The following is a 23368-nucleotide window of genomic DNA, read 5'->3' as shown; positions in this document are numbered from 1 at the left end:
ATCATGGATAGATAAAGAAGGGGACAGAGGTACAGTGCCAATACCAACAACTGGAGATGACACACCATTAGTATTAGTAATGACTGATTTGGAACAATTAGAGGAGAAATGGTTAAATTTATAGCGATCGCAAGTCATATGATCAGTAGCACCCGTGTCAATTATCCAATCACTATTTCTAGTAAAAGCAATAAGAGCAGAGTTAGATATACCTGACTGGGCAACAAATCTGGCAGCAGTGACTAAGTGCTTGACTCTTTGAGTTAGAAGACATGACAGCAGAATCGTTGTTGGAAACGAAATCAGTATTGGTAGGTAAGTCTGTCATTATGATATAGAACATAAACAATGAACTAGATCCATAGACAAGAACAAATAGGGTAATAAATACAATTTGATATAGTGTAACAGGTTGTATTATATGATCAAAAAAAAAAAAAAAAAAAACCAAAAAAGGCTCCAATTCCTAGAGTAATGGGGTAATAGAAAGGAAATCGGAGTTGGCTCTTGATACCATGTCAAAGATGTTTTACTAAATATTTTTTATTATGTTTATTGATGTTTCTAGTAACATATATACATGAATACAGAGATCTCCTAGATCCACATATCTAGGAGAAGATAATACTCTTACTAAATACACAAGATACTTCATAATACTAAATATAGTAACAAATATTCTAACAGAGGCTCACTAGAATTTAAAAATGAAGTTGTTTTGCTGCATAAGCTTCAAATATTCTAACAAATATAGGAATCTTGTTAGGCTTTTGGGATTCTGTTTTGCTGGAGAAGAAAAGCTACTTATTTATGAATACGTTCCAAACCTAGACAAAAATATATTTGGTTTGTCTCACTGATCCACTACTATGCTTTATTTGTGTCTCCTAGGATATACTTGTACTAGAGGAGGCCTTCTATAAAGATGATGTAATATGTTTTGCTAATTATTTCTCTACTCCTTGAACAGTTTCAGATAGAAGGCAGATTTAGATTGGGAAAGGCGCTACAAGATCATAGGAGGGATTGCTCAGGGACTACTTTATCTTCATGAGGATTCTTGACTCAGGATCATCCATCGGGACCTCAAAGCTGGAAATAATATTTTATTAGACGAGGAAAAATTTCAGATTTCGGGATGGCAAAGCTTTTTGGAGTAGATCAAACTCAAGGCAATACAAGTAGAATCGCCGGGTCATTGGAAGTGTTATTGGCCGGGACCTCAAACATGTTGGGGATTATATCAATACCAATCGATTCCCCCACTACACAGATAACTTGTATTTGAACACAATTCAACTCCGGACAAAATCTAAATATCAACTACAACCTATACTAACATGCCCAACTCGCTAAACAACTATTAACAACAGATAATAATGTAAAGCAGTAAAAGCAAACCACAACACAAAGATTTACCGTGGTTCGGCCAATGATGCCTACTTCCACAAGAGCCAGTTCTTAATAAAGTGGGAAGGAAGATTACAATCTCTCCTTTCAGTCTCTCACCTTACTAGATCACTCTTATCTCTTTACAGGGTTGTATCTCTGTAAAGGTTCTCTCTCTTTGTTTTAGTCTGGATTCCAATCCTTCTGACTTGTTAGGTTTTCCAAAACCTTGATTTTTGGTTTTATCTCCAAAAACCAAATTTCGCGGGTACTGTAGCAAAGCCCACGAAAATTAGACTGGCCTTGAAGCGCTGAATGTATCTTGATCGAAGGGCGGGTCGCCCCTATGAGGCGCTGGTCGCCTAGTCTATCGAACCCCCGAAGCGAAGTCGCGCCCGGCTGGCCGGCCTCGACATTTCAACGCCAGAATTAAGCCCGTTTCTCTCGGCTCTGTTTTTTCTCCTCATGTGAGGGATAACTCCAACAATCTCCCCCCTCGAGCGGTGAGGGGGATACCTCCATGCAATTGCCAAATCAACGGGAGGAGTGTCTTTGCCATTCCGCAATAGCACAACAAGCATCAAACTTACCTTTCGGTAAGACTTTGGTCATCATATCCGACCCGTTCTTGTCGGTATGGATCTTCTCGATACACAAATGCTTGTCTTGAAAGTGCTTCTCTAATCCAATGATAACGCATGCGTGTATGTGCTTGGATCTAGAATGAAAACTTCGGATTCTTGCTCAAGTGGATGGCGCTCTGACTGTCACATAGAACTACAAACTGTTTCTGTTTTAGCCCCTAGTTCGTCGAAGAACCTCTTCATCCATAGCAACTCTTTGCAACACTCAGTGGCTGCAATATACTCGGCTTCTGTAGTGGAGAGAGCAACACACTTTTGCAACTTAGATTGCCAAGAAACTGCTCCCCCTGCAAAAGTAACCAGATAACCGGAGGTGGACTTCATCGAGTCAACATCACCTGCCATGTCTGCATCAGTGTAGCCTTCAAGTAAGGGCTTACTTCCACCAAAGCACAAACATGATTTGGAAGTGCCTTTGAGATATCTCAATATCCACTTAACACCTTCCCAATGTTCTTTACCCGGATTTGACAGAAATCTGCTTACAACCCCAACGGCGAAAGCAATATCCGGTCTAGTACACACCATGGCATACATCAAACTGCCCACTGCGGATGCATAAGGAATCTTTTCCATCTGACTCTGCTCATGCTCACCCTTAGGACACATCTCTTTGGTCATGCGGGCTGGCCACCAAGCGGACAACCGATCGGCCCGGCTTGATCCATGTTGAATCTCTTCAACACCTTCTCAATGTAGCTTTTGAGAAAGCCACAACTTCCCACTCTTTCGTCACGAGTGATCCGCATCCCAAGTATCTGCTTTTTGCTTGACCCAAATCCTTCATCTCAAAGGACTTACTCAAGTCTTTCTTCACTTTTGATATCTTGTTGATGTTTGGGCCAACTATCAACATATCATCCACATACAAAGAATAGCACAATGAAATCCCCATCCGGAAATCTCCGACAAACACACAATGATCGGAAGCGGACTTCTTGTATCCTTGCTTCGCCATAAAGGAATCAAACTTTATGTACCACCGCTCCCGGTGCTTGCTTCAAACCCATACAAGCTCTTTATCGGCTTGCATACTAGGTGCTCCTTGCCTTTGACCTCAAACCCTCGGTTGGTCCATGTAGACATCTTCTTCAAGGTCTCCATGAAGAAAAGTTGTCTTAACATCTAGCTGCTCAACCTCTAGGTTCATACTTGCGGTCATACCCAATACCACCCGGATAGAAGTCATCTTCACTACGGAGAGAAGATCTCATCAAAGTCAATCCCTTTCCTTTGACCGAATCCTTCACAACAAAGGCGAAGCTTTGTGCCTTGGGTGAGGATTGTTCTCCTCATGCTTGACTTTGTATATCCACTTATTCTTGAGAACTTTTCTCCCGTGGGTTTCTCAACTAACTTCATAAGTGTGATTTTTATGCAAAGAATCCATCTCGTCATGCATGGCCTTCAACCACTTTTCTTTGTCCGTACGCTTCAAGTGCCTCTTGATAGTACATAGGTTCTCCACCATCCGATAGTAGCACGCACGTATGTGGTGGATACCGTCAGTTGAAGCTAGTCTCCTCCTGTCGGACCTCCTTGCCCCATCTAATCGGTGCCTCGGGGAGGTTGCACTTCTACTTGCTCGGTGGTGGTTCATGCATCATCTCATCCGCATCTTCTATACCAATAGGTTCTATCCCATCATGAGCAATAGGATTCTCATCATGAGCTTCAAACTCATGGTTCTCTGCATTCTCAATGCCTTATGCACGTTCCACAGTAGGAACTTCTGGTTCTGAATCAACAAGATCATTGGTGAAAGCCCTCAAATTCTCCCTCCTCAAAGTCTGCTATGGTTTGGTCTTCTAAGAACACAACATCTCGACTTCGGATTACCTTCTTGTTAATCGGATCATAGAGTTTGTAACCAAACTTTTCATCTCCATAACCCAGAAAAATGCACTGCTTGGCTTTGTCATCAAGCTTGGATCTCTCATCCTTCGGAATATGCACAAATGCCCTACACCTAAATACCCTCAAGTATCCATATCAACATCTCTCGCGACCATACTCTCTCCGGATAATCACTATTCGTGAGGCTTTGCCGGTGACGGGTTGATCACATGCACGGTCAGCGCATTGCTTCTACCCAAGAGTTTCTAGGTAGCTTAGAGTGAGATAGCATGCATCTCATCCTCTCAATGGTGCGGTTCATTCTCTTCTCTCTATTCCATTCTGTTGCGGTGTCTTGGGAACGGTGCGCTCATGACGAATCCCATGACTCGGCAATACTCTTCAAATGGCCCAATGTACTCACCCCATTATCCGAAAGCTTAATACACTTCAACAACTTCCCGGTCTCTCTTTCCACCATGCTGTGGAATTTCTCAAACACGCCAAGTACTTCATCCTTGGTCTTCAGACTATAGGCCCATATCTTTCTTGACGCATCATCAATGAATGTTAAGAAGTACAAAGCTCCCTGGTGGGACTTTACTCTCATAGGACCACATAAGTCTGTGTGCACTAGTTCAAGGACAGTGTCCTTTCTGTGAGACGGGAATCTTTGGAAAGACACCCTGTGCTGCTTTCCTACCAAACAGTGAGTACATGTATTTAAATGTGTACCTTTAATGTCTGGCAAGGCCTTTTGCTTAGCAAGAACTTCCATCCCTTTTATGCCCATGTGACACAGTCTCTTGTGCCACAGTTCAGATGAAGCTTCTTCTTCGCGCGATTCGCTTCGCTTTACACAAACTAGCCTGTTTTTGTAAAGAGAGCAAGTTTTCTTTCCTCTCGCTATAATGGAACCTCGCTCGGTTTCCATACCCGTTACCAAACGAGTTTACAAAGCCATCGCCATCTAATTTCCCGCCCGAAATTAGGCTTAACCGTATGTCGGGGACATGTCTTACATCCTTGAGTGTCAAGGTGTAGCCGACATTGGTTTCTATATGAACATCTCCAATGCCTATAATCTTGAGGCGCCATCTTGTTACCCATCCTCACTTCACCATATTCACCATAGCTGTAGGTAGTGAAGAATCCCCTGTCGCGGTGTGACGGATGATGGATGCTCAGTATCTATCACCCACTCAGATCCGACATGAGGTACTAAGACAAAGACACACCACAATCGACCACAATTCCCACTAGGTCGCCTAGTGCGCGGTATCTATCTCTGCGCGTGTTTCCGTTCCTCTCGCACTATGTCTTCATGTACACAATTATTCTTCTCATCCCTCTTCGTTCTCTGCACTCATATCTGAAGTGGCCTTTTGGCACAATAGTAACATTGCCTCTCGCCTCGGGAGTTCTAGCTTCACCCCTAGATTTACTTCATCATCACCTCTAGAACGAGATGGTTTTCTGTTTTGACCTCTCCCCGTTTCTCGTGAAAAGGATCTCTGAGTGAGAAGAGCTGCTTTCTTGCACTCCTTCTAGTCCTCATTCAACAAAGACGTGGTAGCCATCTCCATGGTAACAATTCCATCCTTGTCGCTCCATGTAGAGAAACCGCTAATGTCTCCCAACTTTGGTAGAGAGAGCCTAATAGAAACAAAGCCTCAACTTCGTCTCCCAAATTGATCTTCATCAAATGCATCGATTGATGATATTACGTACTTCATTAAAGATGCTCGGACATTGAAGAACCTTCTTGGTACTTCGTGGTTCGCAAAACTTCTTAACGACTAGCACTTTGTTTCCACCCGACTTCCTCTCATAAAGGTCTTCGAAGTTTCTTCCATAGGCCGAAGGGCTTTTGTAGTCTCTTAGACCACATGGTGAAAAGACATCCGTCAATCCATTGTCGAATGTATCCAATCGCTTTACGTCAAGCTTTTTCCACTCGGCCTTTCATCGCCTTTTTTTACGGTTTTACTCCCTCATTCTCAATGGAAGTGCCAAGTCCTTGCAAGATAGCAAGTCTTCCATCTTGGCTTTCCGGATGGTGTAGTTCTTCCTATTCGGACTCATCATACGAGTGTTCACGGAATGGTCCATCTCTACAAGTTATTTAACCTCAAATCTTCTCTCGAATTTCACAAACACCTTTCCCGACCAAGATTCGGATAACACCCTAGGCTATTCTAACCAAGGCTCTGATACCACTTGTTGGGGATTATATCAATACCAATCGATTCCCCACTACACAGATAACTTGTATTTGAACACAATTCAACTCCGGACAAAATCTAAATATCAACTACAACCTATACTAACATGCCCAACTCGCTAAACAACTATTAACAACAGATAATAATGTAAAGCAGTAAAAGCAAACCACAACACAAAGATTTACCGTGGTTCGGCCAATGATGCCTACTTCCACAAGAGCCAGTTCTTAATAAAGTGGGAAGGAAGATTACAATCTCTCTTTTCGGTCTCTCACCTTACTAGATCACTCTTATCTCTTTACAGGGTTGTATCTCCAAAGGTTCTCTCTCTTTGTTTTAGTCTGGATTCCAATCCTTCTGACTTGTTAGGTTTTCCAAAACCTTGATTTTTGGTTTTATCTCCAAAAACCAAATTTCTCATGGATCTTGTAGCAAAGCCCACGAAAATTAGACCTGACAGCGAAGGCCAATGTAATCTTGATCGAAGCGCTGGTCGCCCCTCTATGAATGGGTCGCCCTAGTCTCATCGAACCCCCGGCCGAAGTCGCTTCATCCGAAGGCGGCCTCGACATTTCCAACGCCGAATTAAGCGCCTTTCTCTCCAAATTTCTCTCCTCATGTGAGGGATAACTCCAACAAAACAAGCATATAGCTGAGCTTCAAGAATGTCTTATGTTTTCATTGGAACCTCAGTGTTAGATCAATATCTATGATGAAATGCAGTGGATACATGGCTCTAGAGTATGCTTTGCATGAATTATTCTCAGTCAGATATGATGTTTTTAGTTTTGGTGTTTTGCTTTTGGAAATTGTTAGTGGTCAGAAGAAACGATTTACATCTATCTGGTCCTTCAAGAGACCTTCTAAGTTATGTAAGTATGATTCTTCACTTATCTTTGCAAATTTTTTTTTACCAGTCAGTGACAAAATTTTCACCTCTACTATCTACTTGTAAAGTAGAAGCTCTCTGACATTTATATAATACTTGCGTAACCATTGCAGGCTTGGAAACTTTGGAGAGAAGGTACTCTACAGTTGATCGACCCAACTTTGACGCATAGTTTTTCGCCAAACGAAGTAATGAAATGCATCACATTGGATTGTTGTGTGTTCAAGAGAACTTAGAAGATAGACCCGCCATGTCGTCAGTTGTTTTGATGCTCAACAGCTACTCCCTTACCCTCGAATCTCCTTCAGCGCTTGCTTTTATAATAGAGACTAGAACTGGGGCACAAGAATCTGAGAACAATTACTCAACAAGTAGTTCATTACTATATTCAGTTGATGCATGGAGTTTCTTTTGTGAAGACAAAACCTAGATAGTTTTCACTCCACCCAAGCTAGTTATAAAAACCTACAGACATGATTCACCCATCTACCAACAGGAAAAGAAAAATGGTATACTTACGCACACAAAATATCGATATATCGCGATAAATATTGAGATTTCAGCAAAAGATCATAAATTTCGTGATAAGTTTAGAGATATATACAACTGCAAATATTGATGATATTTATGATATTTTCGATATTTTAAAATATATTGTGATATTTAGGGATATTTTGTTTAGATAACAATTTTATTTAATATTTACCATTATATTTCAAATAAATATAAATGATATATCTTGATATATCAAGAAATATTTACAGTATCCATGATATTTTTCGATATTTTAGATATATTCAAAATATTTGCCTATCAAACAATGTAAAATATCCCCAAAGAGGAATATATCCTTCACTGATTCTTAAATTTTTTTAGTGTGATATATTGAATTAAACAGCCTATATCTATTTCTTATTCTTCTTGGTGTTTGTTACTACTTTCCATTCAATTTTTGTGCAAGTGTGTGGATGATAGGAATTTCAATTAATTATGAGATGGAATTACTAATATGTAGATATATAGAGATTGAGATCAAATTATGAGATGGAATTACTAATATGTACAATTACGATTAATTCCATTAACATGTCTTGAAAGGAAACCTTAACAAATGGGCAACATATTCTAATTCATAGGACGTACTTTTCATCCATGCTGGAGTATTAACGAGGGTATAACTCGCTAATCGATGCTTCATTAATGGACTCAGGTATGGAACTACTAATTGATCGGTCTGGCAGAATTGGTTGGCTTGCATTAGTTGTGTTTGTTCCATGCTCCTCTGTTGGCCAGCCAAGTTCCTTTCCCCTACCAGTTGTAAAAAAGGCAGGTGTAGTAGGTAATGGAAGGGTGACTGAGTAGCTGTTTAGCATTAGGACAACCGATGCCATCGTAGGTCTGCGCACTACATCTTCTTGAACACATAACAAGCCAATGTGTATGCATCGCATTACTTCATTTCTTGAATAGCATTCTTGCAGTGTCGGTTCTATTAACCCTAAAGGAGTCCCTTCCTCCCACTGTCTCCATGCCTGCAGCAAATCAACATAGGTTTTTTTCAGGAGAAGTAAAGAATTGCTTTATCTTGGACTGTTCAAAAATGTATTTAAGTTTCGTATTCTTAACTATATTTGTTCTTCTTAGAGGGAGGACGTACTGGAGCTTATAAAGATGTAAGAACAATGGATAAATAGCATCCTTGGACGGTAGACATACTCACATAGCATAAAAGGTCTTCAGCGCGTTCTGAATCATAGAAAGAATTGTTCTTCTGCCCACTCATAATCTCCAAAACCAAGACACCAAAACTGAAGACATCTGATTTCACTGAGAATTGTCCATGCATTGCATACTCTGGAGCCATATACCCACTACATCAACAATTAGTTATCTTTTAGATGGGAACCAAGAATGCATCCTATTTTAGAGCAGTCAATCGAAGGTGTACTGTAATTCTGATTTCCAAATGTAATATGCCTCTACAAATAAAATAACAATGTGGTTCATATACTTACTATGTTCCAACAATTCTACTTGTATTGCCTTGAGTCTGATCCATCACGAAAAGCCTGGCCATGCCAAAATCAGAAATTTTTGGATTCATTTGGGCATCTAACAAAATATTGCTAGCTTTCAGATCTCGATGAATAATTCTGTCATGGGAATCCTCATGAAGATATAGAAGGCCTCGAGCAATCCCTCGAATGATTTTATAGCGTCTTTCCCAATCCAAATATGAGCGCTTGATCGGATCTACAAGTGAAGATACAAATTATATAGCAAATAACTTTGAAACTTGCTCTTGCATCCCATGATACTACAAGGAATAGTCACATAATAAACATTTGTTTATACATATATATATTCGATTTTTTATTTGGCTTATTCCAAAATTAATGAATGTTCTTGGTTAATCCATGGTAATGAAAAGGTGTGGATGCTCGTGTATGTGTGCATATGCACATGTAAAAGAGACCAAAAGTAGCTAGAGAGATATTGAAGCAAACCAAATAGAAACTGATCGAGGCTTGCATTTGGTACAAATTCGTAGATGAGTAGCTTTTCATCCCCTTCCAAGCAGAAACCAAAAAGCCTTACAAGATTCCGGTGTTGAAGTTTGGCTAGTAACAGAACCTCATTCTTAAATTCTTCTATTCCTTGACCTGAATTTCTAGATAACCTCTTTACAGCTATGTCCTTCCCATCAGAAAGCTTACCCTGTCGATAGAGGGGGTGGGGTGGGGTGGGTCGGGGGGTAAATTAAATAGTTTAGCATACATTTAAACAGTCCTGTTAAGTTGATTCTTGAGTATGGAAATATTGTATAACCTTGTAAACAAGACCAAAGCCACCTTCCCCAAGCTTATTAGAATCACAGAAGTCCTCTGTGGCAACTCTTACTGTATCAAAGTTGAATTGCAGGGATTCAACACTACTTAACTCATCCACATCTGCCAAAGTAAACATCAATGACAATCATAATCAAAATAATATATCGTACATCTCTTCATCTTATAATTCGAGAAAAAGACACTTCAATGAGGAAACAAAGATAAACATATAAATAAAGAAAGTAATCCTGCTGACGAGTTTCTTGATCATTGATTTCTCCGCAAACTAATTGAGATAAAAGAAGAATCAAATCTATACTTACTCTTGACTGTATCGATTCCCTTCTTTTTGCGCAAACTAAAGCAAATGATGATCATGGATAGAAGCAGCAGTACCACCACATTTACCGTAGGAACTACTATAATGACGATTTTTTTCGATGATTTCTTCCTCTGTCCTGGAAAAGATAAAACAGATAGGTTGATGAACACATACAAAAATTGGCGTCAACTGTACAAAAAGATTCTTCTAGTTGCCTGATCATATTTTATATACTATACTTGCATATCCCAGTTCCGTTATGCGTTTTCTTCTAATCAAATTATTTACTGGACTAACAGAACGCCTACACAACTTGGTAAGACATAGCATTTTACTAACTCACAAACTCAAATGCAGTTCTCTTTACATACACAAAGCAGGACACTGCACCTATTGGTAAAACTACTCTAAACTTTTCAGTACAGATAAGATAAACATCAACTTCAACCACAAGGAATTAGACTTTAGATCAAAGAGCAAATATGTTTCTGCTATATTACATATATAGAGTGCACTCCGTAAACAACTTTGTTTGCTTTTTGGTGGCAAGTGCAACAACTTAACCATCATGAGTGTTCACTTCACATGATAAGCAAGCTTATCCGTAAGACCGAGCTGTTATTGGTGGTGCTGTTATTGGAGTGGGAGGAGGAGGAGGAGCTGGAGCTGGAGGTAAAGCAGGAATGATTGCTTCCGGTCCAAAGAAGTTGTAAATCTCGAACCTTACGATACAACTTGGTTTAATAACTTGTCCACCTTGTTTCGTATCACAACATGAAAGCTGAGAAATAGATCTATTTAGACATCTACCACAATCAGTCGTACTTATATCTTGAGTGCACTGAGCAAGTCCAGATATATTCTTAGAGCTTGTGAAATAACTTTTACCAACCGCAAACAAACTGGATGAATTAGAAAGAGCTCGTGCCACTATGCCTTCCATCAACGTGTTCAGTCTCGGAGTGAACTGATCCGCGTTGCTAATATCTACTGAATTAACCAAAAAAACAGCCGGATCAAGCTGCAGATTATATATAAAATTCTTGTCGGAGTAATGCAGCAAACACTCATCGTAAAAAAGAACTGTTTCTTTCTTGAACGGGCACCGATTTGTGACCTCTTCAGTTGCAGTTTTCGCACAGTTCTTGCAGTCTTCAGAGGTATAATCACCTCTGCATTGGAAAAAGCCATAAACTCCATCTGAATTTCTTCTCACAGTGTTGGTAAAAAATCTTGTATTATTTCGACTAGTGCTATTATTATTGGACATAGATGAAAGTAGGATGCTGAGATCAGCTTGAAATGTGCTGTTTGTTGTGTAATTTCCTCCTAAACAGAACTCAGTAACATGGGTTTGGGCAGTTCTTAGATTGAAGTGTAGTACCAGTGCAGAAGAAAAGGCTAAGAATAACAAACCAAAGAGACCCATTGAGATTTCTGGTTTGCAGAGATGTTCAAGTGATAATGGTTTGTTGGGGGTTATAGATATAACTTGCATGAGCCATATCATTATGTGGATGGTTAGGAAGAAAAGTCACAACAACGTCAAGACCGTCACAACAATGTCAAGACCTTGAAATTTCTGATGATGGCGATACTTCTCTTGGTACTGCTGGTAGAGTCAAGAAAGACTTTCGGGACCGGAGTAAAGACTGTTATTTGTTTTGAACATAATAACATCTCGTGGAATTCATGCACGCCTATGTTTACCAGTCTCGTGAAAGGCCTAAAATATCGCCGATATATATCGTTTTTTGGTACACCGATATCGATATATCTGATATATATCTACAGAATATTGAATTTTTTTTTTTTCCGATATATATCGGAATTTCCGATATAAAATTTTATATCGTTGATATAACCGATATATGCGCTATTTATGATATATATCGTTTGACTTTTTGACCATTTTTTAATATAAATATCCAATATTTTCGATATTTTATGATATTTTTTAACCGATGTTTATGATATTTTAGATAGTTTGGACTGGTCACAAAAAAAAATAGATATATCCGATATATATCGCTTTTTGGGTACACCAAAATATTTACGGAATTTGATATTTTGGGCCTTGGTTTGGTGCACTTGGATAATTATTGTTGGGTCCAATGATCACAAAAAAGTCAAAATAGGAAGGTTCACTTTATTGTTCTCTTAGTGGACCATGGACCATCAGATCCCAAGTCCATAGCTGTAACTAGGGCTGTCAATGGTTTCAATAACCTGATAATCGAATTGAACCAAACCGATAAAATATGGTTTAGGTTTTGGTAATTTGGTTTGCCTTCTACCGACCCAAAACCGAACCGATAAGATATTGGTTTGGTTTCAGATTTGTCCTCCACCAAACCAATATGAATCTGAACTGATAAGATAGCATTTTAATAATATTTATGATTAATTTTGTACATGTTTATCAATTAGGTGGCTGAAATTAATTGATTTAATTTAGAATTTAATTGATTTTATAGCTTTCGGTTCAGATCGGTTCGATTTTGGTTTGTAATATACCTTATCGATTCGGTTCAACTCGGTTTTAGGTTCTCAATTTTCTTATCAGTTCGGTTCGGTTTCGGGTTCCCAATTTTCTTATCGGTTTAGGTTCGAATTTTCCAGAATCCGACCCAAACCGATCTATTGACAACCTTAGCTGTAACTCCAATAACTTGGTTCGAGTGATCTATGAAGATGATGCCAACACCACCAATCCCTGGGTTACCAATGGAGGAGCCATTGGTATTTGCTTTAAATATTTTAGGCTCGGGTGGAAACCAAATGACTTCTGAATATAACTTGGTGAGGCTCCCTCAATCTTTGAAAGAATTGAATGTAGAACATCCAAGTCTTCAACAATATTGAACATGTACCCAGTGGCAATCTTACTTGAGACTTTGACTCCTTTAGTTACTTCATTTCTGATGGATGCACTGTTCAATCTCTTGTCCTCAAAATATATTCGATTTCTTGTCTTCCATATCTGAGACATGAGATGAGCAGCAGAATTCCATAGCTCTTTCCTGATGGAACTAAGGAGTTTTGGAGCAAAAATGATACCTTGTAGACTGATAAGTGGTTGCATCTTGTGAACAGAAAATAACCATGCCCATAGTTCGTTAGAGGCTTCACATTCCTAGAGCATGTGGTCTCCTAACCCCTGTTCTTTTTTACAAAGTCTACATCTTGACGATAGGTGTATGCTCTTCTTTCTGACCTTATCATCTGTGGGTATTGCTTTTCAAGAAATGATTGCAGTTCTAGGGCGCAAGTATTTGTTCCAAACCCATTTATGCCAGTTCACTATTTGACCTTTGCTTCTGATCGATGTTGTCATGGGCAGATTTAACTGTGAATCTTCCATCTGTTGATGGTTTCTAGATTCTAGAGTCATCTTCATCCCCAAAAAGTGGTGACAGAGAGTTAAGATCTATGACAACCCTTGTGAAGACTTGATGTACTTGAACTAGAAAATTCCATGTACCCTCGGTAATATAATGATGTGTGAAACCTTGGATTTTAGGAGCTTCCAGTTGATGCCTTGGACTCTATCCACTAGGGCAGTACCAGTCCAGTTGTCTTGCCACAGTCTAATGTTCTTTCCTTGACCCACTGACCAGCCCAAGTGAGGTGCCATCTCCTTAAGAGCCAATCTTATACCCGGCCAGATAGAAGATTTTTGAAGTAGGTGAGCCAATCACCTGAAGCCATTGTGAATTTTTCTTGCATAAACAGACTCCATTCAGTAAATCCAGTAAGAAAAGCCCAAGCAAGCTTCTTGAGAAGAGCTAGATTAAGCTCTCTGAATTTTCTGAGTCCTAACCCCCCTTCCTCCAAAGGTTTACACACCTTTTCCCATTTAAGGGTGATGATGCCTTTCTTACGATTGGGTTTACCCGACCAAACAAAATTTTTAATGGTAGTTTCCGCGATCTTTGATGCACTTTGAAGGCCATATTTGTACAATGCGTTGACATGTTATACATTGGTAGATCATTAAGGATTGGTGAAAGCAATGATCACCCTTCCTTGAAAAAAAAGCGTTCGCGCCAAAATGACCACTCGCTCTTCTTTTAACTTTGTCCACCAATATCTGAGATGTTTGCTCTAGTTACCCAGCCTTTGAAGATTGCGCCCCCCAAGTATTTCTCAAGAAGGGTTCCTTCAGTGAATTCAAAGACTTCAACTACGCTTGCTTTCTTGCCTCTGATCATAGCACCTAAGAACAATTTGCTTTTGGAGGAGCTAAAATATTGGCCTGCTAACTGTTCATAGGAATTAAGGAGATTTTTTAGATGTCTCAGTCCTCGGATATCCCCATTTGCAAATATGAACACATCATCCGCAAACAGAATGTGAGTGGGACTAGGCCATTTTCCACCTATAGACATGTGCTTAATCTTGCCATAATGAAATAGCCAGTTAACCCCTGCTTAGCACATCTTCCATAAGATCAAAGAGAATGGGTGATAAAAGATCACCCTGCTAAGGCCTCTACTAGCCTAAAAAAACCCACACGGACCACCATTAATCATAACAGAGATGTTGGCACTTTAGAGAAGCTAGAGTAGAGATCCAAGAGCACCATTGTTCACAGAACCCGAACCTTCTGAGTAACTCAATTAAGAACTCCCAGCTGAGAGAGTCAAAAGCTTGAGTAATGTCTAGCTTCATGCCTACATTCCCTCCTTTGGCCTTTTTGTCCACTTCATTGATCATTTCTGAGGCTAGAGCAATGCCCATTGTGCCTATTCTGCTTTGTATAAAAGCAAGTTGTTCTCGGCTAATGATTTTGCTCATTGTAGAGTTAATTCTCAAGGAAATAATCTTAGGGGGTAATCTTGAACAAGAAGTTACTCAAACATATTGGCCTAAGCTGATTTACATCAATAGCATTTGTTACTTTAGGCACTAGAACAAGAAAACTAGAGTTCATGCCATTCGGGAGAACATTATCTCTAAAAAAAAAATAATTGCATAACTTACATCTTGTCCAATGATGCTCCAGAAAGTATGATAAAAGATGTCTTGAAAGCCATCTGGGCCCGAGACACTATTTGTCATGGAGAGAATTGTTGCTCTCACATATTCTCTTGTAGGAATGGCTGAGAGTGAGGCATTATCTGCCTCTGTTACCAGATTCGGGATCAGATTCATGAGAGCTTCATCCATTTCCGCCTACTTGGAACTTATACTTTTCCTGGTAGGCTTCAATAATGTACTATTTGATATGATCTTGTTGCTTGAGTACAGTGTCGTCCCTGCTTTTTATTTATGTAATCTGAGCTTTTGCAAGATGTATTTTGATGGTGGCGTGGAAGTAGGTAGAATTCCGTTCTCCCTCGAATGTATCTGATAGATATTTAACTAACCTAAAGAAACATGCTAATTAACTCCTATTATACTATTATTACTTGCAAGTGCACAACATTTATTGTAGTAGGTGTGCAAGAACAAGGTCGAACCCACAGGGATTGCTATCTAGGAATAATTGAAATCTAAAATACTACTTAACCTAATCTGAATATGATGTTTACTTGCTTATTTGAAAGTTGTTTAACTACTAACTAATTTAATAATACTATGAAAACAATGAAAATTGAATTAACTATGAATTGGGAAACACTAAAGGCGTTTGATTCTACCCCCTGACCATTGTAGGTTCTCTTAATTAACTAATTTAAAGTTCTCTTTTATTGTACGAGTAGCATGAGGGAAAGTTAACCCTGGCATGCTCGAATATGTGATCGTTAAGTCCTAAGATGCATCTATGTATGCGGTTGATTAGAATTTCAGCATGCAAACGTATAAACCCCTAGCAAAAGTTGTTTTCTTACGGCACAACTTCTCACAAGCTTATATAAGCATTAAAACCGATGCTTAGATAAGAACAACATATTAATCCCACTATTAACTAGTCAAGTCATGACATAACATGCAAGATAAAATCAATGAAGGTATACCACTAATATCAATATGAAAATAATCAAGTTTAATAATTTAGTTTAGAGGATAGTGAATAGTAAATCAAGAATTTCCTATGCAAGAAGTCTAGGGCTTCATTTGAGCCCTAACTTGTTATTTCGCTACTCATAAACATGATGATAGAAGCAAAACAGTAAGGAAGAGAAGTCATTGACAAAACCATCGTCCTGCGTGGTGGCTTCTTCTCCAGAACTTCTTCTTCTTCTTCTCCAGCAGTTCCTTCTCTTGAGTTTGGGATTTTATGTGTTGGGGAGAGAGAGAGAGAGAGAGCTCTAATTCCTTTGTTTATATAGGGATGGATTAGGGCATACAAGCCTTGGAACTGCTTTAGAAAGCTTCCTTTCCGTGTTTTAATCCCTTTTGGAACTATCCAAATTGAGGTCAAGCGGTGGAGGGAAGCTGTGAAGTGTTCTGTAAAAACACTGTAATTCTGACAAATTCTGAAGAGGGCGCGGGTCGCTCTCACGAACAGGCTTATTGGAGCGCGGGTCGCATTTTGACTTTGACTTCTGACCTTGAAACTTCTAGGGTTTCTTCATCAGGTCCTTAGCATATTATTTCTAGACTCGTATCGAGCATTCTTCTTGTGATACACCCATGAGAATTTTACAATCCTTTTAAAACCTTAAGTCTCACCCCTTTTCATCACATTCACGTCGATTCCTGTAAAACCAATGAAACAAGACTAATCAAATGAACCTATACTAATTAACTAGATGATCAGTCCCCAAATGTACGTTTTATTACCTTTATAATGCTTCAAATATGCCCTTCTTACGCTTAATGAACAGATAACTCATAGTTTTTGCTACCTTTTGCAGGATACAGGCCATTTAGGACGTATACTCCTAATACATGCATTTTATCACAAAAAGGAGTGTTATCGACGCTGCTTGGGAAGATTCCAACTTAGGAGAAAAAGTACCGAAAAGTCAAAGTCAACGATCAACAGTTAGGGACTCAAAACCAAAAGACGAAAGATCATGTCCTTAACCCACAATACCAAAGACTGTGTCCTCAACTCAAAAGTTGGCAACCTTAGGAAGACTTGTTCAACAAGATACCTAAACCCTAATTGTCACACCCCGAATTTCGACAGAATTCGGAAAAACATTATTTGTCCCCGACTCTTCGATCTCCGAGGTGTGACGCACTCTCCACTCCCAAAAACCCATAAACAGTTTAAATATGCGGATAATTAAAACCAATAAAATTTTTAACTTAAACAACAGTCCTATTCATTTCAAAAATAATTTACAAATGAAAATGCAAATAACATTATCTCAACTGAAAATCTATATCACCTCAAAGGAAAAAACAGACACATCCCGAGATGCTGTATAACGCAAAACCACAAGCCGCAAACCAATCTTCTTCAACATTAAACCCTGTCAAAACTTATCAACTATGTTCATTGAATGAACACCCCGATAAACAAACATGCAAATCGGGTCAACATTATAAACAATCTTTGGTGTGAGTAGCTCTAAAATATAACATATAATTATACATATATATACACAATCCCTACGGCGAGTTAGTTCCTCCACCGGGCCTTTTAACTTTCAACGACTAATATAACATCCTTAAGAATACTAATTAAAGGCGGTAGTTCCTCCACCGAGGCCTTTTAACTTCACACTAACCACACAACAAACTATACTCATAATAAATAAGGCATGTAGTTCCTCCATCGAGGCCTTTTAGGTTCAACTAAACAAATAACCAACCAAACATATTATATACATTCATCTATTTAAAGATACATCATTAACCAAGATATTACCATAATTATATTATTTCGGGCTTTCTTTGCGTGTCCCTAAAATCACGTCAGATCTATGTCTTACCTAGTTTTCCTGGCTACCACAATCGCAAAACCAACGCCCGAACATGTACATCCACATGCCTCCCTTACATAATGAGCCACTCCGTGCGTAACCACCCCGAAATGCCGGGATGCGCGACACCGTAAATCCTCACACGGAAGCCAAATCTATGTAAACCGCCACTATTCGGCATAAAATATTAGCGATCATCGTTCTATTTTGCTGAACGGAATAATCAAGCCACTATTCGGGTATTCCGGGAGGGCGCCAAGGCCATTCAAATTAACTGAAACGCCAGGAAGGTCACCGAAGGCCATTCAAATTTTAACCGAAACGCCCGGGGCCAATCACATGAGTTGTGGTAGTCGGGTTCTAGGATTTTTAGTTCGTAATTTATTCAGTGTCATACATCTATGACTCATAAACATTTCTACTATATCACGCGTCGCGGTCAATTACCTTATTGCACTAAGCCACAATCTCTAGAAATATCTCAATATATCTCATAACCATATTTCATACTTTCACGTGCCAATATCTTATTGCACTACACCACACTCCCCGTGCAAAAATATTCACCAATGCTATATTAGCATCTCACATATAAAATAATGGAGTGTATATACATTTCTCCAAGATATTGCATTAATATAAATATCCCAACATATGATATCATGTCATAATGCTTCAACGTGATCACATACATTTTATTATAACGTATTAGGAATATAATGTCTCCTAACATCTCAATATCATCACGTGTCAAAAATACACAACATCAAGGTCAAATCTTTCTTAGATAATGACCACCAAATATATACTAGCTTTCACAGCATTTTATTACTATATGTGTCCATATAATATACACATAAAACGTAGTACAATTAAACAGTCCACAGTCCACAATCAAAGCCCAATATGCTTTACACACTACTCACGTCAAATCTAAATTATATAATTTACCAACCAAGTTATACAATATCCGACAGTATTTTATTACTATATATATCCATATAAACAAACATATGAAAAACTGGAAAAGTCAACATTCACAGTCAACGGTCAAAGTCAACGGTCAACGGTCAAAATCAACGGTCAACAGTCAAAGTCAACGGTCAAAGGTCAACACCTCATTGTCAAGGTCAAACTCAACAGGTCATGGTCAAAGTCAAACTATCCTGGTCAAAGTCAAACTGTCCTGGTCAAAGTCAAACTGTCCAAGTCAAAGTCAAAGTCAAACTGTCGTTTTCGTGTTCGACAGGTTCATGGTCATGGCTAAGGGCAAAGGTGCATGGCTCATGGGCTCATGGCTAAGGTCATGATTCGGACCCAACTGGCCAAGCCCAAACCTTAGAACCCGAAAGTCTAAACAGTGAAAGACCCATGTAGATCTATTTTAAGTCCTACGGACTGGTCCCAAGCAATATTAGATATGGGCCCAAAAACGTATACTGAACTGGCCCAAAACACAACTGAGTTCGGTCCAAAAATACAAATGAAACGGGCCATAGACTAATATTAGAACTGGTCCCAAAACTTAAGTTAATCTGGGCCCAAACTAAACTTAATAAAATCGGGCCCAACAACTAAAACTGAAATTTCGGCCAACCACCATCGAAATTTCGGCCAAACAACTTAAACTCAATCGGGCCCAACCAACTAAACAAACTAGGCCCAACCGATTTGGCCCAAGCCCAAAATCGGGTGAACAAAGCGATCATCTCCTTCCTCAAGTTTCTCTCCTCCACCACCAAACCAAACCGACCACCACTAACCTCCACACAACCACCCCGTTAAACTGGGCGGTTTTACTCCAAAGAAAAACCCACCAACATTAACAAAGGCAACAATCTCCAAAGATAAAAAACCCAAACTTCACCAATCTAGATCTACAAATTTCGGACTGCCATTAAAGCTTGCTCCAAGCTCCAATCGACAGCCCCCTCAACCGCCATTCATCAAACCCCAAACAACAATAACCAAAAACGTTCAAAACAATGAAAAATCAAGACAAAAACGCATCGTTCAGTAACACAGTAAACGCGATCGGCGCCATTAAAGCTTCCCTCAAAGCTTTGGCAGCACCTCCGTCACCAACAACCAACCTCCAAAGACTCACTCAAACCCCACTCATCCATTCTCACCCAACCAAGACAACCACCAATCCAAAAACAGCCCAACCGGCCAGATAAAGATGCGGTCGTCCACGATCCGACCGCCATTCGCGCGTCCTTGAAGTTCCAACCCAAACAACACAACAATAACCCATTCAAGACAAATTTAAACCAACACACAAAACGACAGTCGACGCCATTAGCGTCTGTGGGAGTTTCAAGCTTCCGAAGCTTTAACAGTTCCAAAAACCCAAATTTACCCAAAGTTTCGACAGTTTAAACTCTTAATACAAATCCGAAATTAAACAAAATTTAATAAAACCAATGGCACGAAGTCCAATACAACGGATAATGAACAATATCCATACACAGAAAACCATAAGTTCGGTTGAAATAGCAAAATAGCTACTCACCAGATATGAAGCAAATTTCAACGAATCCCTCGTAGTCCGAACCGTCGCGCTCCAACGCTCCAGCAAACCAGCTTCTCTCTGCCTCCATTTTTAATATATTATTATTTTTATGAACCCTATTTTCTAGAAAAAGTGTTTATATACTTGGGTCCGAAACCCAAGCCCAACACAGACTCGGGCCCAAAACCAGGCCCGCGTATCCAAAATCCAATCCAGCCAAATTTTTAAATAAATAATTTAATTAATTAATAAATAAATAAAAATGTATTTTAAAAATACGGGCGTTACACTAATGAGGTGTCTTTTTTCTAAAGGATGAGGGCAAAGTTGTAAAATGTAAATGGTATAGTATATAAGCCAAAGTGAGAGGAGAGAGAGCTTACTCTAGAATTAATTAATCTTTGGTCATTAGAAGTAGATTAATATGTTTTAAATTAATAGTTTAATTGTTATTTACCTTGTTTTCCATTTTCATGTTCTTCAAGCTTTAGTTAATAAATCAAGTTCTTATTTGTCTTCATACAAGTTTTCAATCTTGTTTTCCATTACTCTTATCTCTTTACTTCTTTCTAATTTGCATTCACAACCCCAACACAAGTTCACTCATTTGACAAGTTCAAATGAGTGTTATTTGGTGACTAAGCAATCTAAACAACTTCTTCCATACACTCATCAAACAATCTAAAATCTAGTTTTCAAGCTTCCTTTCAAACAACCATAGTTTTACTTTGATAAACAAACCATAGTTGATTAGAAAAGCTTAGAGAGTAAGAAATTCCATCATCAAAACCATCCCCCTTTACATAGATTTAAGATGAACAACACAAAACCCTTACTCCACTTTCTTAACAAGTCAAATGGTGTCGCCGTCATGGATCTAGAACAAGGAGGAAGATGAAGCAAATCAACACTCTCTAAACTCTCTTCTCAATCTTATTTTCCATTTTTTAAAAGTTTTTGTTCTCTTATTTTCGTAACTGATGTTTCTTTTTCTTATACTTCCAGTAAACTTCTAAGCAAATGGAGTCTGAGAATAGCACGAGAAGGTTCATCGGAGACTGCTGGAGAAAAATGAGCAAAAACGGTGCTGATCGACCCGCGCCGTGCCTGACAAACCCGTACCCGCGCCTTAGCCGCGCCCGCACGTGTCAGACCCGCGCCGCACCTCAATTTTCTCCAACAAAGATTCTGCAGCAGAATCTTCGTATCTAAGTTAGTTTTAATTTACCCTAGTTAGTTTTATTCAACTGTTAGTAGATAAAAAGTAGATAGATTTGCAAAGTTTTGAGTTTTCAAAACCGAAAATTCAATTAAAAAAGAATTTTAAAATTTTAAAAAAAATATTAATTAATTTAAAATGAATTAGTAATCCATCAGTAAAGTTAAACATTAAATTTAATTTAGTAGCATGTTTAGGTTTTATTTTCTATTAATTGTTGTTTATGCATGTTAGTTATGATAATATCATATAGTCAAGTACTCAAGTCAACATAAACAAATTTAATTAGGATATAAATACAAAATAGTTTAAGTTTTGAAAGTTTAGTCTTTAGGTTTAAGTTTGCTTACCAAGAGTTGGGGATTCAACCAACTTAGACGGGTTAGATGTGCGAGGCAAGTAGTGTAATATCACGTTCGCGCATCTCAACCCAACTTGGGGGTTGAAGTTCCAATCTTTGACGAACACTTTCTAGCTTTTACATATTTTGTTTAATTAATCATTAGTGAATATTTAATTAGCTAAACGTAGTTACTTTTCATGTTTACCGCTTTCATAGTTTTAAGCCCACGAAAGCAACCTTGTTTTTGGCCCACGAAGGCAACCAATTGTATCCTATTGGCTTTGCCACATTTTGACCCGACTTGTGGGTCTTAGATAGATTAAACTTGCAACCGTAAGGAAACGCTCAAATGGTGGGTTGATACGTAAGACACCAAACACTTCGTCAACCCCACCACGTCGCCTTCACCCCAAGGGTCGTGTACGCACACCTTGGGGGTACTTTCTAAACCTCCTCGCTACAAAGTGTAAGAGGATACTTGTATGTTACTAAGCATGCATGCATGATTGTGTGATTTCCGTTTTAGTCTCGTCTTTACATTAACGCTAAGGCTAAACTCGAGCCCTAAAAGAACAAAAAGTGGGATTAAGCCCCATTTTAGAACGGACGTTGTATGAACTGTTTGTTACATAGACCAAACTAAAAAGATAAAATCAATCAAGAAGAGCCAATCTAGTCATGTCGATCATGACAAACATTTAGCACGAACAAAGAGAGTAGTGAGCTACCAGATTCCAGTAGACCAACCAACTTACTCACTCCCCTCCCTCAGATTCACCATGAGTGAGATTCTTGGTGGCACACCATCTGGTGAAGTAGCAGTCTTCTCTCTTGACGTGTGTTAGTTCCTAAAACCCAGTTTCACGCCCACTGTTTAATTCAAATAGGGCATAGTTCTAATCTATAGACATTGCATGCAAACTTTTCAAAACCTCCAAAGCTACAAACAAATTTCGCTGTTTGAGCATCCAATACATTTGTGTGCGCATTTAGGTAGATTCAAAATAGTCTTGCAATCGTGCATGAGACTATGCTCAGGCTATACAAAGCTTAGTGCATTTAAAACTTACCCACATAGGAGAGCACGTCGATCTTGACATACTCCTATTTCTCATCCCCCACTTGCTAAAATGGCGAATGAGGTTGTGCAAGATGAAGAGCCTCTCTCCACTTTCTACATACCACTACAAAATGGGCTCCATCTTGTATACATCTCACAACTATCACGAGTGATTTTCGCATCCCACCTAACGTTTTCAATCTTCTCCTCGTTTTTCATGGTTTTGAGCATGAGTTGCCCTACGAGCACTTGTGCCGGATTTTTGAGGT

At 39.0% G+C, this 23368-nt stretch overlaps 1 protein-coding gene across 1 annotated transcript; it reads right to left on the bottom strand.

Annotated features, from left to right (window-relative positions):
* Positions 1-8009: 8009 nt before the first annotated feature.
* LOC147507628 (cysteine-rich receptor-like protein kinase 10) lies at positions 8010-11638 on the bottom strand. The gene is made up of 8 exons (XM_086596356.1): positions 10746-11638; positions 10480-10577; positions 10138-10294; positions 9813-9934; positions 9491-9701; positions 8999-9236; positions 8704-8854; positions 8010-8515 (listed from the first exon to the last, which is right to left on the bottom strand). The coding sequence occupies exons 1-8, from the start codon at positions 11632-11634 to the stop codon at positions 8147-8149; spliced, it is 2235 nt and encodes a 744-aa protein (XP_086452482.1). The 5' UTR covers positions 11635-11638; the 3' UTR covers positions 8010-8146.
* Positions 11639-23368: the final 11730 nt, after the last annotated feature.

Source organism: Coptis chinensis, chromosome 3 (assembly GCF_015680905.1).
Source record: "Coptis chinensis isolate HL-2020 chromosome 3, ASM1568090v1, whole genome shotgun sequence".
NCBI classification, from domain to species: domain Eukaryota; kingdom Viridiplantae; phylum Streptophyta; class Magnoliopsida; order Ranunculales; family Ranunculaceae; genus Coptis; species Coptis chinensis.
The sequence above is the reverse complement of the archived record's forward strand: the minus strand, read 5'-3'. Positions and strand labels throughout refer to the sequence as shown.

Coding starts and splice junctions, on each gene's coding strand:
- LOC147507628 (XM_086596356.1), bottom strand. CDS start 11,634: ATGCAAGTTATATCTATAACCCCCAACAAACCATTATCACTTGAACAT. Junction 10,578..10,745: donor ACCACCAATAACAGCTCGGT/CTTACGGATAAG, acceptor TTGTGGTTGAAG/TTGATGTTTATCTTATCTGT. Junction 8,855..8,998: donor AGTAGAATTGTTGGAACATA/GTAAGTATATGA, acceptor TTGTTGATGTAG/TGGGTATATGGCTCCAGAGT.